We start from the raw sequence: 15198 nt of genomic DNA on the forward strand, positions 1-15198 counted from the left end.
GGAATGGTCTTCAGGGCTGACGCAGGCTTGTGTGACATGTTGGAGTAGAACTGGCACCCTCCACACTTGTCGACTATCTCGTTTGCCATCTCATTTGCTCTTGGCCAGTAAAATCCCGCTCGGTATGCTTTAGCCACAATGGTCCGAGAGGACGCATGGTGACCACAGGTCCCCGAGTGGATATCATCAAGGATTATTTGACCCTCTTCTGGTGTTATGCACTTCTGACCGATTCCAATCGCGCTTTCTCTATACAACTATCCCTTTATGACTGTGAAGGCCTTGGATCGGCGGACGATCTGTCGAGCCTCTTCCTCGTCCTCTGGGAGTTCTTTCCTTAGGATATACGCGATGTACGGTATCGTCCAGTCGGGAGTGATTGCCAAGACTTCCATGATTAGGTCGACCACAGCAGGAACTTCGACTTCAGTCGGATCTGTGGCACTTTTCGGCTGCGGGGCTTCTTCTGTAAAAGGATCTTCTTGGACTGACGGCGAGTGAATGTGTTCCAGGAACACGTTGCTGGGAATGGCTTCTCTCTTGGAGCCTATCTTTGCCAAATCGTCAGCTGCCTGATTTTTCAGTCGGGGGATGTGATGAAGTTCTAACCCCTCGAATTTCTTTTCTAGCTTTCTCACTGCATTGCAATAACCAGTCATAGCCGGACTTCTGACGTCCCACTCCTTCATCACCTGATTAACCACCAAATCTAAGTCGCCATAGACCATGAGGCGACGGACGCCGAGTGAAATGGCCATGCGCAACCCATATAAAAGTGCTTCATATTCTGCTTCATTATTGGAGGAATCGAAGTGAATCTGGAGAACGTATCTGAGCTTATCTCCTCGGGGGGAGACTAATACTACCCCAGCACCGGAACCATTCAGCATCTTAGATCCATCGAAGAACATGGTCCAGTGCTCCGAGTGAACTTGAGTCGGAAGTTGCTGTTCAATCCACTCGGCGATGAAATCTGCGATTGCTTGGGACTTGATAGCCTTCTTTGCTTCAAACTTGATATCTAAGGGAAGGAGTTCAATCGCCCACTTGGCCACTCGACCAGTTGCATCTCTGTTATGCAGGAATCTCTGACAGCGGGGCGTCGCTGACGACTGTAATGGAGTGGTCAGAGAAGTAATGCGCAACCTTCTTCGTGGTCATATAAATCCCATATACAAGCTTCTGGTAATGAGGATATCTTTGTTTTGAAGGGGTCAAAACTTCAGACACATAATAGACTGGGCGCTGAACTCTGAAGGCCTTTCCTTCTTCTTCCCGCTCGACCGTAAGTATTGTGCTGACAACTTGTCCTGTGGCTGCAATGTAAAGCAGCAGAGGCTCTTTGCTGATTGGGGCAGCAAGCACCGGCTGGGTGGAGAGCAGAGCTTTGAGCTCTGCAAATGCTGCATCAGCTTCTGGAGTCCACTCGAACTTGTTAGACTTCTTCATCAGTCGGTAAAGAGGCAACGCCTTTTCACCGAGACGAGAAATGAATCGTCTTACAGCGGCCAAGCGGCCTGTAAGCTTTTGGAAATCATGCACACGCACAGGACGCTTCATCCGGAGTATGGTACCAACTTTTTCAGGATTGGCGTCGATCCCCCGTTCGGAAACGAGAAAACCGAGTAACTTTCCACCTGGAACTCTGAATGTGCACTTTGATGGATTGAGTTTGATATCATACCTCCTGAGGTTGGCAAAGGTTTCAGCAAGGTCAGTCCGCAGGTCGGAACCTTTGCGTGACTTGACCACAATGTCATCCATGTATGCCTCCACATTCCGACCGATTTGAGTGAGTAAACACTTCTGAATCATTCTCATGAACGTGGCTCCGGCGTTCTTGAGGCCGAACGGCATGGTGACATAACAGAAGCATCCGAATGGAGTGATGAAAGCTGTTTTGATCTCGTCGGGTCCATACAGACGGATCTGATGGTACCCGGAATAGGCATCTAGAAAAGACAGTCTCTCGCACCCCGCAGTCGAGTCGACTATTTGGTCGATGCGAGGGAGAGGAAAATGATCTTTTGGGCAGGCCCGATTGATATGTTTGAAATCAATGCACATGCGAAGTGACTTGTCCTTCTTGGGGACCATGACGACATTGGCGAGCCACTCGGAGTGGTAAATCTCTCGGATGAACTCTGCTGCTAAGAGCCGAGCCACCTCCTCGCCAATGGCTTGCTTCTTCTGGACGGCGGACCGCCGAAGATGTTCCTTCACAGGCTTGAATTTTGGGTCGACTCGTAGATGGTGGTCGGTCAGCCGTCTGGGAATTCCAGGCATGTCAGAGGGTTTCCATGCGAAGATGTCTCAGTTCTCATGGAGGAGCTGGACGAGCGCTTCTTCCTATTTGGAGTCGAGCGTCGTTGAGATGTGAGTCGAGGCAGCATCGGGGTCGGTCGGGTGAATGTGGACTGTCTTTGTTTCACCGGACGACTGGAAAGCAGATTCTGAAGCAGGCTTCTTGGCTCGTAGCAATTCACTCGGATCGGCAGTCTTTTGGTACTCTTGCAGCTCGACCACTGCCATCTGAGCATCTGCAATCTTTGAGCCTTTCTGAAAACACTCTTCCGCCTTCTTCCGATTGCCCATAACAGTGATCACACCTTTGGGGCCAGGCATCTTCAGTTTGAGATACACGTAACATGGTCGGGCCATGAAGCGTGCGTAAGCTGGCCTGCCCAAAATGGCATGATAAGCACTTTGAAAGTCCACGACCTCGAATGTCAATTTTTCCTTGCGGTAATTCTTTGAATCACCGAAAACCACATCAAGAGCAATCTGGCCGGGTGATTGGGCTTTCTTCCCAGGAATGACTCCGTAGAAGCTCATGTTACTGGCACTGAGCCTGGACATCGAAATGCCCATCCCTTTCAATGTTTCAGCATACAGTATGTTCAGGCCACTGCCACCATCCATCAGGACTTTGGTCAGTCGAGTGCCTTCGACAATTGGGTCGACCACCAAAGCTTGCCTCCCAGGTGTGGCAATGTGCGTCGGGTGATTAGACTGGTCGAATGTGATGGCAGTCTGAGACCACTTCAGCTAAATGGGTGTTGCCGGAGCAACCATGTTCACCTCGCGGTTAATGACTTTCAGTCGACTTTTGCTTTCGACATCGGCAAAAATCATCAGGGTGGAATTGACTTGGGGGTATCCATCATCACTGTCTTCCTTGTCCTCAACTCTGTCCGACTCTTTTTCCTTGTCCTTGGACTGCTTGCCTTGAAACTGCTGGATTAGGAGCCGGCACTGTCGAGTGGTATGTTTTGGGTAAATAAAATTACCCTCTTCATCTTTCTTGGTGTGGATGTGACATGGCAAATCCAAAACATCGTTCCCATCCTGATCCTTGACTTTCTTGGGCTTCCAGGGGCCCTTGGGTTTTCCTTTGAAGTTTCCCTGGGCCACGGCCAGGGCCTCTCCAGGGGCGGCTGGTTTGGCCTTCCGCTTTTGCTTCCGACTGGAGTTCCCTCCGGTTTCTTGGGCGACTGCCTTGTACTTGCCACTCCGGAGTCAATCTTCATCTTCACCATTAGCGTATTTGGTGGCAATCTTCATCATCCGATTCAGAGACATCTCTCCAGTTCGACCGAATTTCAAATTCAATTCTCTGTATTTAACGCCTTCCTTGAAGGCACAAACTGCTTGATGGTCTGGCACATTCTCAACCGTGTGATGCAGAGTGATCCACCTCTGGATGTAATCCCTCAGAGTTTTATTCGGCTTCTGCACACAAGACCGCAATTCCATAAGGCCTGCAGGTCGCTTGCATGTTCCCTCGAAGGTTGTGACAAACACTCGAGAGAGGTCCTCCCAAGTGTAGATGATGCTGGGTGCCAACTGATTTAACCACGCTCTGGCTGAGCCCTCTGACATGAGAGGCAAATGCTTCATGGCCACCTCATCATTGCCACCGTCAATCTGTACAGCTACTCGGTAATCTTCGAGCCAAGTGTCAGGCTTAGACTCACCGGTGAACTTGCTGACTCCAGTCGCCAGCCTGAAGTTGGGAGGAATCACTGCGGCTCTGATGGCTCGAGTGAAACACTCTGGCCCTGAAGCATGTACTCTGCTGCTAGCAGGCGCATCTCTGTTGTGGCCTTCTCGATGAGCTCTGTTCCTGTCAACCAAACCTTGAACAAGGATGGATCTCACATCAAAGCCTGGGTCCCTGGGATCGACTGGAACCCTCTGCTCAACACTATGAGGGCGTCTGTCATCTCGCCGTCGAGGCGCATACGACCCACTCCTCGGGGGAGGGGTTGGCACTCGACGTCGGTCATCACGATCAAATCGGTGATCATGCTGCTCATTCCTCCTGTACTGATCGTGCCGGTCACCACGTCCCTCACGCCTCGGGGGCGATCTCGGGCTGTGAGCCGACTGGACTGTGTCTGTTGCAACGGATCGACTGTGGATCCTATCCCGCGACTGAGAAACGGCGGAATTCTGGTTTCCTGCCGCCCGGAGCAACGCTCTGATCTGCAACAAGCCCCTGCCAGCCTCCGACTGGGAGGGCTGAATTGATTCTGCTATACGGGCTGCGGCGGCCAAATTCTGAACTGGGGTTCGATATACCTGCGGCGGTGGGAAGAGTTGACGCCGACTGGACTCGGGAGCTTGCTGACGTCGACTGGACTCGGGAGCTCGCTGACGCGCTTGCTCATCGAGTATTCGCTGAAGATTCTCCAGTCGAGTGCGCTCGGCCAGGTTAGCCAAGCGCGCGTCCTCCAAGGCCCGGGCCTCGGGGGTTTCTCCAACGAGGTGTGTGGAGTGCGTCCATGTTCCGGCGGCGAAGCTCCTCCCGCTGCTGTGACGTGAGAGGTTCGGGACGATACTCATCGTGGGGATGCGACGGGTCGCCCCCACCTGCGCCTCCATCGATGCGAGGGAAACCGGGAGGACTGTGTGTCCCATCGACCGCCAGAACCTCAGCCGTTGGGTCACTGCTGTCGCACTCGGATGTTGTCTCCGCGGAGCCAGTCAACAGGTCGAACATGCCGCAGAGGGATTCATCGGGCTCGATCGCCGCGACTTGTGGGGCTGCCGACTGGCGGGCCACGGCATGCCTCACCCACCGCTGAAGTCTCGACCAACCAGAGCGCTTGCGCTGGTGAGAGACAGGGCGGGGAGACGACACGGGGGCCGACTGATACTGGGTAGACGGCTGCCGCAGGAGGACACCACGATGCATGCGCGGAAGTGCGTCGCACCGCGGACGGGGAGCGCGTCGATGTCGAGTGGTGCCTCCTGAAGCCAGGCGGAGTCGTCGGCGATGAACGTGAGCGCGCCGAGACGGATCTCGCGGCCCTCCACCAAAACTCCGCAAGAAACCATGATCAAAGAGATCGGAAAAGATCGCAACTTCTCCAACTAAGCGCTAAGATTCCGGCCCCACGGTGGGCGCCAACTGTCGTGGTTCTAACTCTGACAGTGATGTAGGGGGTGTGTATGGAGAGGCTAGATCTTAGCTATGGAGGAGTTGTAAGCACACGAGGATTACGAGTTCAGGCCCTTCTCGGAGGAAGTAACAGCCCTACGTCTCGGTGCCCGGAGGCGGTCGATTGAATTGTGCGTGTGTGGATAACAGGGGTGCGAACCCTTCATACTGAGGAGGGGGTGGCTTATATAGAGTTCGCCGGCCCCCTCATGCCCTCAGTAATGCAGGGTTTAAGGTACATTTAAGGCTGGGCGTTACTGGTAACGCCCCTAATAAAGTGCTATAATGACCATAAAGACTACTTAACAGCCGACCGTTTGCCTGCGGAGTGGCTTTAGGTCTCCTGGCGGTCGAGTGGTTGGCTTCATGGTCGAGTGATAGCTTCTTGGTCGAGTGTCTTGAACCCGTCGAGTGGGAAACAAACAAGTCGATTGAAAGGTAACTTCTTCTAGGAATGTTCTTGGGTGGGGCTCTTTGGACGGGTCCGTGCCTCTACCCTAGGTAGATAGCTTCCAGCGTGCCGGGTTTGGCTTAGGTCCGCCGGCGTTAAATTCGGCCCGGGTCGATGAAAATCGGGCTCCTGGATGCGTGACTGGGCCGATTTTTCTGCGCCGGCGCGAGAAAAACGGCTGGGGACGCGGCTCTGGAGATGCTCTAAACAGGTAAGCAAGCAAGTGAACGTTACAGAATAGCTTCACCTGTGATTTATTCTTTCTACTCCACTAGGGAGAGGCAGGGGCAGTAGTAACTAGCTTACTGAAACTAGAGCACCGACTGATCGCTGGAGCTAAGTAAGTTGCACTAGTAGTTCTTGATGCTGGCGTTGACGTCTGCGTTGGCGTTGGCCATGTCGACGGCGGCGGGCCTCTCCACGTCCTCCATCTCCTCCTCCCGGACGAACAGCGCCTGGTCCAGCACCGACGCCGTCCCGCCCACGCCTCCGTACAGGTGCTGCGGTGGGGCGGGATGCGCGCCGCCGCCGTGGGTGTCAGCGTCAGCGTCGGCATCGGCATCGGCGGGGACGAAGGCGCCCGTGTCCTGGCCGGCTGAAGACGCCGCTGACCCCTCCGTGGTGGCCGCCGTGGCGCCTCCGAACAGGTGCGGTGGAGCGGCAGCCAAGCTGCCGCCGTGGGTATCGGCGCCGGCGGGGCCGAAGACGCCCGTGTCCTGGTCGGGCACCCAGGACGCGTCCTCGCCGCCGTCCAGCGCGCCGCCGATGGTCTCGTCCGGCAGCACCGCGGCGACGTGCTCCTCCTCGCCCTGGAGCACCTCGACGTTCTTGCGGTTGAGCGCCGCCTCCACCTGCGCCCCCGTCATCGTCGCGCGCACGTCCTTGTACTGCTCCTCCTCCCGCCGCGCGCTGGCCGTGGCCGAGGAGTGGTTCATGCTGGCTCCGTTCCTGCGAGCACACAGACATGACGATGCCGCCATGAATGACCGAGAGTTCGACAACAAGTAAGCCTGGGTAAACAAAGCTGGTTAGTTACCTGAAGGAGGCGAGAAGAGGCGTTGTCCTGGTCCGGCCGGCCACCCGGCGGGCGGCGGCGGTCAGTGCTCGCGCAGCCATGGTCGAGAGAGTTCGATGCGGCACCGGCTTTCCTCCTGGCGAGCTCAGTACAGAAGATCGCCAAGCAGAGAGCGTGTGTAGGGTGTGTGTGTGTGTGTGGGAGGGAGAGCAGAGCACGAGCGGTGCGAGCTTATCCACGCGGGCGGAGCTGAGACTTGAGATCGGGTTCTCTTCTTCGTCCTGTACCTCGATGGATGAGGCAAGCCCGGTGCAGGACGAGTAGTGGTGCGGGGAATGGCGTGTGGACACGCGGAGTGGCGCCATTGACGAGACAGGGGAGGGCAGAGACGATGGTGGGTGATGGATGCGGTGGAAGGAGACGAGCGGAGACACGCGCGCTGCTGCATGCGACCGCCCTTTCCGTCGGAAATGGACACCTTGTTTGTTCCCCAGGAAGCAGACCCTGCACTAGCAAACTCCGTGCAAGTGCAATCTTCAGGTATAAACTACAGGCCGACACGTGCTTTGTGACCCAAGTTTCCACCAGATTTCAGCGACCTCAGCCTCATTCGTCGACGACAGCAAGCAGGTCGCACATGAACAAGGTTGCATGTCTTGTGCGCTTTTTATCTGGCAAATACGTCTTCACCAACTCTTTGGCGAAAAAAGTACTAGCAAAAACGTCAGAAAAAATATATACTCTCTCCTATCCATATTAATTGCCACTGATTCAGTACAAGGTTAAATTAGCAACAATTACTATGGATCAGAAGGAGTAGCAAACCTTTGACAAAATGGACCGAGCCTCAGCGGCGAGCATCGCTGGAGAAGGCCATGCGTCTCGAAGAACCATGAGATGATAGCTACCAAGTGCAGCTAAAAGGCACAGCAGCTGTACCCTGAGAGAGAGATGCCATCTGGGTCCTGGTGTAGAGTTAGAACAAGGGTCTAAAACAGATTCCTTTAGCAAATTCTCAAAACAAAACAAAAAATCCTTCAACAAGGCACATATTCCAGTGTGACTAGCAAGCCACAAAGAAAAAGTAAACAAACAATCATGTTCCCGCAATCAAAGATGACAAAAAGGTCTAAAGCAAATACGCTTCAGGTTCTCTTCTGTTCTTCACAAGAAAAGAAATGCACCAAAACTATTTCAAAAGAGATGCACCAAACAAATGCAATTTCCAGTGCAGGTACTCTATGTTGCCGCACTATGAAGCATTAGCCACTGCGTTCCTTGTATTGTAAATTGTACTGTAGTAGTGATGATCTGAGCAGCAATCCAGCTAAAAATCATGCCATCTACTTACAATTTTTTTTATGGAAAATGGAGCACACCCAACGATTTCAACGGGGTGAAAAATGGACGTGAAATTTCACAGTTCGGAAGTTTCACGCCAAAAGAAAAAAAAATTAAAACAAAAGGGCAAGTAAAACATCCAGCAAGCGGTTCAGAACTTAAACACCATGCTGCCTGAAACCACTTCACTGGAAGGCCCTTTCCGGGTGAGCCCCATCGATTTTGGAATGATGGGGGAAGTCATGCGGCATATCTTCAGCTTTCAGACCAGCGCCTCTCAAGGTCTGGACGACCTCCTTGTGGACCAGAGCGTTTCCTTCCGGCGTCAGATGCAGTCCATCACTATGAGATGATGAAAACAGTTATTTAATTGATCGATCAGAACGAAAGCATGCAGTAACGGATGCTTCTTAACAAGCTTCTGTTCATATGCACAGGTGCAAACAGCCACTTCTGAGGTGGTCTCGGACGACTAGGCTGATTTGACAGCCTTTTCTAGGAAAAAGTTATTGCTGAAGTTTTCCTGGTTCGCAAGTATCAAAAGATGATTAATGCACCCATGCTATCTTTAATTCCATTGTAAATGCACGATATACCAAAGTGGATGGTGTTGTTTATAAGTTTCAAGCTATTAGTATTGTAAAATAGCCTTATCTTGCATTCGTGAGAAAGAAAATGCTACTGATTAAACTCAATATTATTCCAAAATAGAGAACCTGAATAAAAATAATTTTATTTTTAAACCATCTCATTCGTTCTATTAAAAATGGCAACATGGGGAATTAAAATTTGGACAGGCATTAATTACCTTAAGTAAAGTTTCTGCCAACCTTCAGTGGCTTGCATCTTTGACCAAAGATCAACACACTGTACATCCATTTCTTTGGCAAGTTCCATGCATTGACCTGCATAGACGCCAGCCATTTCATTTGTCCTTTCAGGGAGCCTCCTCGCATCTTCTCCATACTGTGATCTTGAGGAGAAAATATAAACAATCAACCACTAACAAAGCACATGTAATGTGTTCAGTAAGCTAGTGGAAAATGGAACATGTCAGTCACTGCACATAACATGAATGAAACTGGTAGGATCAAGTACTCTACCAGGTTTAGGGCGTAGGTGGTAAGAGAAGGATGGAGGGAGACGTGGCGAGGATCGGGCGCGCCGGCGGCAAGGCGCCGTCGCGGCTAGGAGAAGGGCGGCGGCTAGGGCTGTTGGCGGCTAGGGTTCCGGCTCCTCAGGGAGCCGGGCAATAGGAGATAATATTCTTCTTATTGCTTGCCTTCAAAAAGAGTCTTACAACCTATATTTATATCCTAGATAACTTGTAGAAGAATCAACCTAAGATAACTTGCCTAAGATAACTTGCCTAATCTGAAAATAAAAACTAAGATAACTTGCGGGCCTAAGCCGGCCGGCCATAACACTTCTCCCCGCCTGCACAAACAGCTCGTCCTCGAGCTGCAAGGTGGGGAAGCGCTTGCTTGAACTCTTCGAGGTAATCAACCAGCGTCAAACACCTTCTCGACATCTGGGGCGGCCAGGTCAGCGGCGACGACGTCCTCCGGAATGTAGTCTGCCACCTCCAGGTAGAAGAGTCGCGGGCAGGCGTGGCCGGGCTTGTAGGGTTCGTCGCAGTTGAAGCACAACCCTTGGCGACGACGCTCGAGTATCTCAGCTGGGGTGAGCCGGCGGAACGGGCGCCCCGCGGTCGCGGCGAGGGGTGCCGCAGAAGCCTGCACAGGCCGACCCTGCGCGGAATCCGGTCCGGGTAGCGACCCACTAGTCTGGGACGGTGATTCCTGCTGGATGGCCACCGCGCGGCACTCGAACACGCGGGCGTAATACATGGCTGACTGGAGATCCTGGGGTCCCCGAAGCTCCACGTCCATGCGGATATGGTCCGGTAGACCGCCCACAAATAACTCGGCGCGCTGAGTGGCGGAGACGCCCGGCGCGTGGCACGCCAGGGCCTGGAAGCGGTCGGCGTAGTCCTGCACCGTGGATGTGAAAGGTAAGCGGCCGAGGGCCGCCAGTCAGCTCCCGCGGATAGGAGGCTCGAACCGGAGGAGACAGAGCTCCCGAAAGCGCTCCCATGGTGGCATGCCGCCCTCGTCCTGCTCGAGGGCGTAGTACCAGGTCTGCGCTGCGCCTCGAAGATGATAGGACGCGAGCCAGGTGCGATCCGAAGCGAGCGTCCGCTGCCCTCGAAAAAACTGCTCGCACTGGTTGAGCCAGTTGAGGGGGTCCTCCGTGCCCTCGTAGGTGGCGAAGTCCAGTTTGGCGAAGTGAGGGGGTGTCGGCCCGCCGTGCCCGGGGGCGGCCGTAGTTGCCGCCGGCGCGTATGCTGGGTCGGGAAGCGCCGGGGCGTAGTTCGCCGAGCTGGAGGGGTGATCAAACCGCAGGGAGGGCGTCGGGTGTTCCGGCGCCGTGGAGTAGACCGGCCCCGAAGACGAGCCAGTCGCCCAAGCGGGGATCGGCAATGGTGACGGTGGAAACTGCACCTGGTGCAGGGGCCAACCCGTAGCCCTAGGCGCGGGTGGTGGTACTGTCGATGGCGGCGGCGCCTGGTGGAGCTGCACCGGCGCCTGCGGCGTGGGGGCCGGCGGTGACGCCGGAAGAAGCTGCTGGGTCTGGCCCTGCTCCGAGGCGCCGGTGCCCAGGTTAGGGTTGGGCGGGGCCGGTGGAGGACCCTGCTCCGAGGCCGCTGGAAGGTAGGGCGCGACGGAGGACGGCGCGGCCGGCGCGGTCCAGGTGGGCCACTGCGGCCCCGTGGTGGCGAGAAGTGGCGGGGCTGCCGGCGCGATCTGCGGCGGCCACTGCGCCCAAGGCGACGGTGCGGCCGCTGGGGCGGGGAGCGCCGGGTAGCCTCCGGTGACGGCCCCCGGTGCCGAGTACCACGGAAGCGCCTGCTGACCCGTGGCCATGGCTGGATGGAGTCCGGTGATGGCCCCCGGTGCCGAGTACCACGGAAGCGCCTGCTGACCCGCGGTCATGGCTGGATGGAGTGGTGGGGGCGGCCCGTACGGACCTGCCAGGTAGAGGCGGATCCCTTGAACCGCGGTGACGAGGTCGTTGAGGACGCCTGCCATGGCCTCCGGCGTGAACTGTTGCGGCTGCGGGGGAGGTGATGGCGGCGGCGAGTGTTGGACGGGGGCCTGTGGCTGCCCTTGGCCCGGCGTGGTGCCGGGTGCCGTTAGGACCGGCGCTGAGAGCGACGCAGTGGTGCCCGCCGAGAGCGAGGCCATGACGCCCGGCGCAGAGGCGGCGGTGGTGGAGGAGTTGGCGGGCAGCGGTGGTGGTGGCGGTGGAATTGGCGGAGACATGGTCGAAACCCGATTACCTGATACCAAATTGGTAGGATCAAGTACTCTACCAGGTCTAGGGCGTAGGTGATAAGGGAAGGATGGAGGGAGACGTGGCGAGGATCGGGCGAGCCGGCGGCAGGGCGCCGTCGCGGCTAGGAGAAGGGCGGCGGCTAGGGCTGTTGGCGGCTAGGGTTCCGGCTCCTCAGGGAGCCGGGCAATAGAAGATAATATTCTTCTTATTGCTTGCCTTCAAAAAGAGTCTTACAACCTATATTTATATCCTAGATAACTTGTAGAAGAATCAACCTAAGATAACTTGCCTAAGATAACTTGCCTAATCTGAAAATAAAAACTAAGATAACTTGTGGGCCTAAGCCGGCCGGCCATAACAGAAATATAACAAATGGATTATAATTTTCCGTAACTTCAGTGTCAAATGTTCTCCAGTAACAATAAAGAGATTAAGGCTGCATTTGGCATGGCAGTGGATTTATCATAATCCCGTTTGTCCCGCCCGCTTTTGCCAATTTTAGTGCTTGTTTGTGGCCTGCTTTTGCCTCACTCTCATTTCTGTCTTTCTATGCCAGTCAGTCACTAAAGTTTCTAGAGAAAACATAAACATTTCAAGAGGAGAAGTGATGCCAACCGTGCATATCTTTCTCTTCCATCTTCATCAATAGGAGGTGGAGTGATAAGCAAAATTACCATGGACTTGGAACAATCCTGTATTGTGATGAAATGTCAGATTACAAATACTTTGAATGACTGATACTTCATATTGCCCCTAAAAATACTGTTGAAATATAGCACTGCCATTGTAAATTTACGTCACTATATCTACTTTAACTAACACATAACGTACATCATTTTTTTTAACAAAGCAACACATTTAACTATATGACAGACTAGGAGACAGTGAAGTCAATGCGGCTTTAATATATCAACATTGATGTTTCCTATTGCAACCGTACTAAATATTAGGTAAAGAAACTTCGAGAAACCAACGAGTTAAAATGACTGGCATCAACACTGAAATGGAGTTTCCATAACTTCTGTATGACAGACGGCAAGCACGATATGAATACTGCTTATTAATGTTCCTGACACAGAAACGAGCATAAACACTCCAGCTACCAATGATCCTAAGCAAGCCAATCCACATATCCACAGATATATACCTCTAAACAGGCAGAGTTACAGCTAGTCTGAAACTGCTTCAAGTCAGAGTTCCCAAAGCAAGTATAAGGTTTCCCCTTTTATACACTTCAAACTAAATGGGAACATTATCATTTTTCGTTTCAAAACCTACCTTCAGATGATTAACAATCGTTTTGAGATTCTGTTTATACTCCTCAACCGGAACATGTTGCCGCTGACTTGTTCGTCCTGGAAGCGCCGCATCATTAGCGCCAAAGAATATAGTCGTCGCAACGGGTGGCAAGCCAACCTGCATAGGGAGTATTCATTCCCACAGATCAGTGTGATGATCCCATGATTTAACACCTGAGCAGCTGGATGCAAGCCGTTGGTACCAGGGGAAAGATGCGCTGGATCAGGAACAGGGCCCATCTTGAGTTGTACCCACCATAGCCTCTGACAACAACATCGGCCTGAAACAGAAAAAATCACTGGATACCGGCACGGATACACCAGGAAACACAAGGGATTTGAGAATCGATGGGGTCTGGTTCGACCTTGCGGGAGTAGGTGTCGGCGAGGGCTGCCCCCCACCCGCCGGGGCGGAAGGACTGCTCGGTGATGGAGTCGCCGAAGAGCACCAGGCGTGGCCGTAGCATGTCTTGGGATCCAGCTCCCCCTGCCAAAGCCAAAAGTGGGAGAGCTATGTGAGAGGGACTGGAGTTGGCGGGAGTGTGCGGGGTGAGGGTGGGAGAGGAATGCAGCAAACCAGCTGAAGCGTCGGTGAGGCAGATGGGAGGGTGGCCGGCAGATGGAGCCGCCGTTGTTGACGGGCAGGATCCGGGCATCGCCATCGAGGCTGAGCACCTACTTGCAGGCAGGAGTATCGAGAGGCCCCTATAATTTTATCTTTCCCCTCCTAACCTGCAAGAGGAAAAATGGCAGCTATAGTTAGAGCACAGCAGGTGTCGTAATCACCATACAGTTTCAAAGGAGTGAGCACACAGACACAAGTTCATTCGACGCAAGAGCGCCTAAATGGGGGCATACAAAGAACCGATGTGCCGGCTGACCAATTAAAGGAGATGTGTATGTAGATATAACCACACAACACAAGTTGCATCAAAGAAGAAAGGAATCACAAACATGCTTGCGATCCTACCAACCTACATACTAGACGGACGTTTGATGCAAGCAAAAGCTGAAATCGTTTTGGAGTTGCAGGTAGCAGTCGACAATATTGAATCCTGATTCATAGCTAGCGTCTAGAAGGAGAATCTTGGTCTAGTCCATTGCTGAAGGAAGGAAGGACGGCATGGGAGAGCAAAGGAATCGAGACGCCGCTCCCCTCACCAGCTCAATGAAGAAGATCTGGGGCTCCTACTGTCGATCTAGAAGCATCTGACGTTGACGCCTAGATCCATACACGCAGAGCAAACTAGATCAGGGGATTGGAGGGTGAGGGGAAAAGAGTGGATCGGATCGAACCTGCTCTGATCAGGTCATCAGTGATTCAGTGGTCGGCCTCGCTGCGCGGGGTGGCGGAGGTCGGTGGGCCTCAGGGGGGCGTAGAGGGAGCGCCGCCGCGTTTGATTCCGCCGGCGGCGGGCCGCCTCGCTCCTGTCCTCCACGGGATGTGCGCTGAAGCTCTGCTGCTAACACAAGGCCAACCTAGCCTTTCATCTCTGCCTGCAAAGCAGATCCAACGCCCATGATTTTACAAAAGCCAAAACAGTACTACTAGAATAAACTATAGAGTATATGTTTAAAAGCCAACTGCCAATTATCGTTGAAACATTATTGGAGCAAATATTAGCATACTTTTGAAGAACACACACGAAACAAGAGTGGGTGCATGACCGTGTTTTTCTTAACCCGCTTCAAGAAATTGTATGTCAAATTGTTGATTATTCTGAGGACGGCTCCCTGAAGACATAGTGCAAACAATCAAACCGGCAAGGCTGTCGGTTCAGTTTTTTACCGGTCAGACCGTTGGTTCATCAGTTCCATTGTCAGTTTTTTAAGCAATAAATACACCAATCAATAAATAAAAAAATGTGTAATGGCATGACAGAGTAACCAATAACTACATGTTAATATCTAATTCATATACATTATAAAGAAAATGTGTTGTTACTGCCGGTAGAGCTGGAGCGACGAGGGAGAGATGGGGTCGCCACGCCACGGCGCAGAGCAAGGGTGGCAGGGGGCGGCGGCGCCCGATGGCTTTGTCTTTGTGGACAAAATCGAGAGTGAAAGCTCCCAGTTCACCAAAATCATACCAAAAGATGGTGTGTGTTTTAACTTTACCGACTCTACCCTCAAATTATATGCACAAAACAAGTCGACCGAGGGGATTTTCTGACATCAACATCGAACTGTCCAGTTTTATGTGAACCGCCCAGTTCACTAGTTTTTCCAAATACCGGCTGATTTGACCGGGCTTTTCCAGTTTGATTGCTCCAATAGTCCACCAAGCTTAAAAAACCGCTTGGATCAT

General features: G+C 53.1%; 2 protein-coding genes across 5 annotated transcripts; both read right to left on the reverse strand.

The window, feature by feature from the left end:
* Positions 1–6096: 6096 nt before the first annotated feature.
* LOC123151555 (uncharacterized) lies at positions 6097–7080 on the reverse strand. The gene is made up of 2 exons (XM_044571240.1): positions 6934–7080; positions 6097–6845 (listed from the first exon to the last, which is right to left on the reverse strand). Exons 1-2 carry the CDS (start codon positions 7011–7013, stop codon positions 6248–6250), a joined length of 678 nt encoding a protein of 225 aa, XP_044427175.1. The 5' UTR covers positions 7014–7080; the 3' UTR covers positions 6097–6247.
* A 1036-nt stretch (positions 7081–8116) lies between these two features.
* LOC123151879 (GDSL esterase/lipase At5g62930) lies at positions 8117–14422 on the reverse strand. Of its 4 annotated transcripts, XM_044571519.1 has the most exons (9): positions 14187–14414; positions 14052–14112; positions 13468–13622; positions 13256–13377; positions 13094–13171; positions 12871–13008; positions 12208–12284; positions 9062–9226; positions 8117–8595 (listed from the first exon to the last, which is right to left on the reverse strand). In XM_044571519.1, exons 3-9 carry the CDS (start codon positions 13550–13552, stop codon positions 8439–8441), a joined length of 822 nt encoding a protein of 273 aa, XP_044427454.1. In that variant the 5' UTR covers positions 13553–13622; positions 14052–14112; positions 14187–14414; the 3' UTR covers positions 8117–8438. The 4 variants fall into 4 exon arrangements, with proteins under 4 accessions (XP_044427454.1, XP_044427452.1, XP_044427453.1 ...); XM_044571517.1 differs by having other exon boundaries at positions 13256–13622; positions 14187–14422; XM_044571518.1 differs by lacking the exon at positions 14052–14112 and having other exon boundaries at positions 14187–14417.
* Positions 14423–15198: the final 776 nt, after the last annotated feature.

This window comes from Triticum aestivum, chromosome 7A (genome assembly GCF_018294505.1).
Source record: "Triticum aestivum cultivar Chinese Spring chromosome 7A, IWGSC CS RefSeq v2.1, whole genome shotgun sequence".
NCBI lineage: Eukaryota > Viridiplantae > Streptophyta > Magnoliopsida > Poales > Poaceae > Triticum > Triticum aestivum.

Bases quoted from the DNA above. Each gene is read 5' to 3' on its own strand.
- LOC123151555 (XM_044571240.1), bottom strand. From the start codon at position 7,013: ATGGCTGCGCGAGCACTGACCGCCGCCGCCCGCCGGGTGGCCGGCCGG. The intron at 6,846-6,933 runs GTAACTAACCAG...GTGTGCTCGCAG, and splicing joins CCTCTTCTCGCCTCCTTCAG to GAACGGAGCCAGCATGAACC.
- LOC123151879 (XM_044571517.1), bottom strand. From the start codon at position 13,552: ATGGCGATGCCCGGATCCTGCCCGTCAACAACGGCGGCTCCATCTGCC. The intron at 13,009-13,093 runs GTACCAACGGCT...CTCCCTATGCAG, and splicing joins TCCAGCGCATCTTTCCCCTG to GTTGGCTTGCCACCCGTTGC. The intron at 9,227-12,207 runs GTTGGCATCACT...TTTCTCCTCAAG, and splicing joins GGAAGAGAAAGATATGCACG to ATCACAGTATGGAGAAGATG.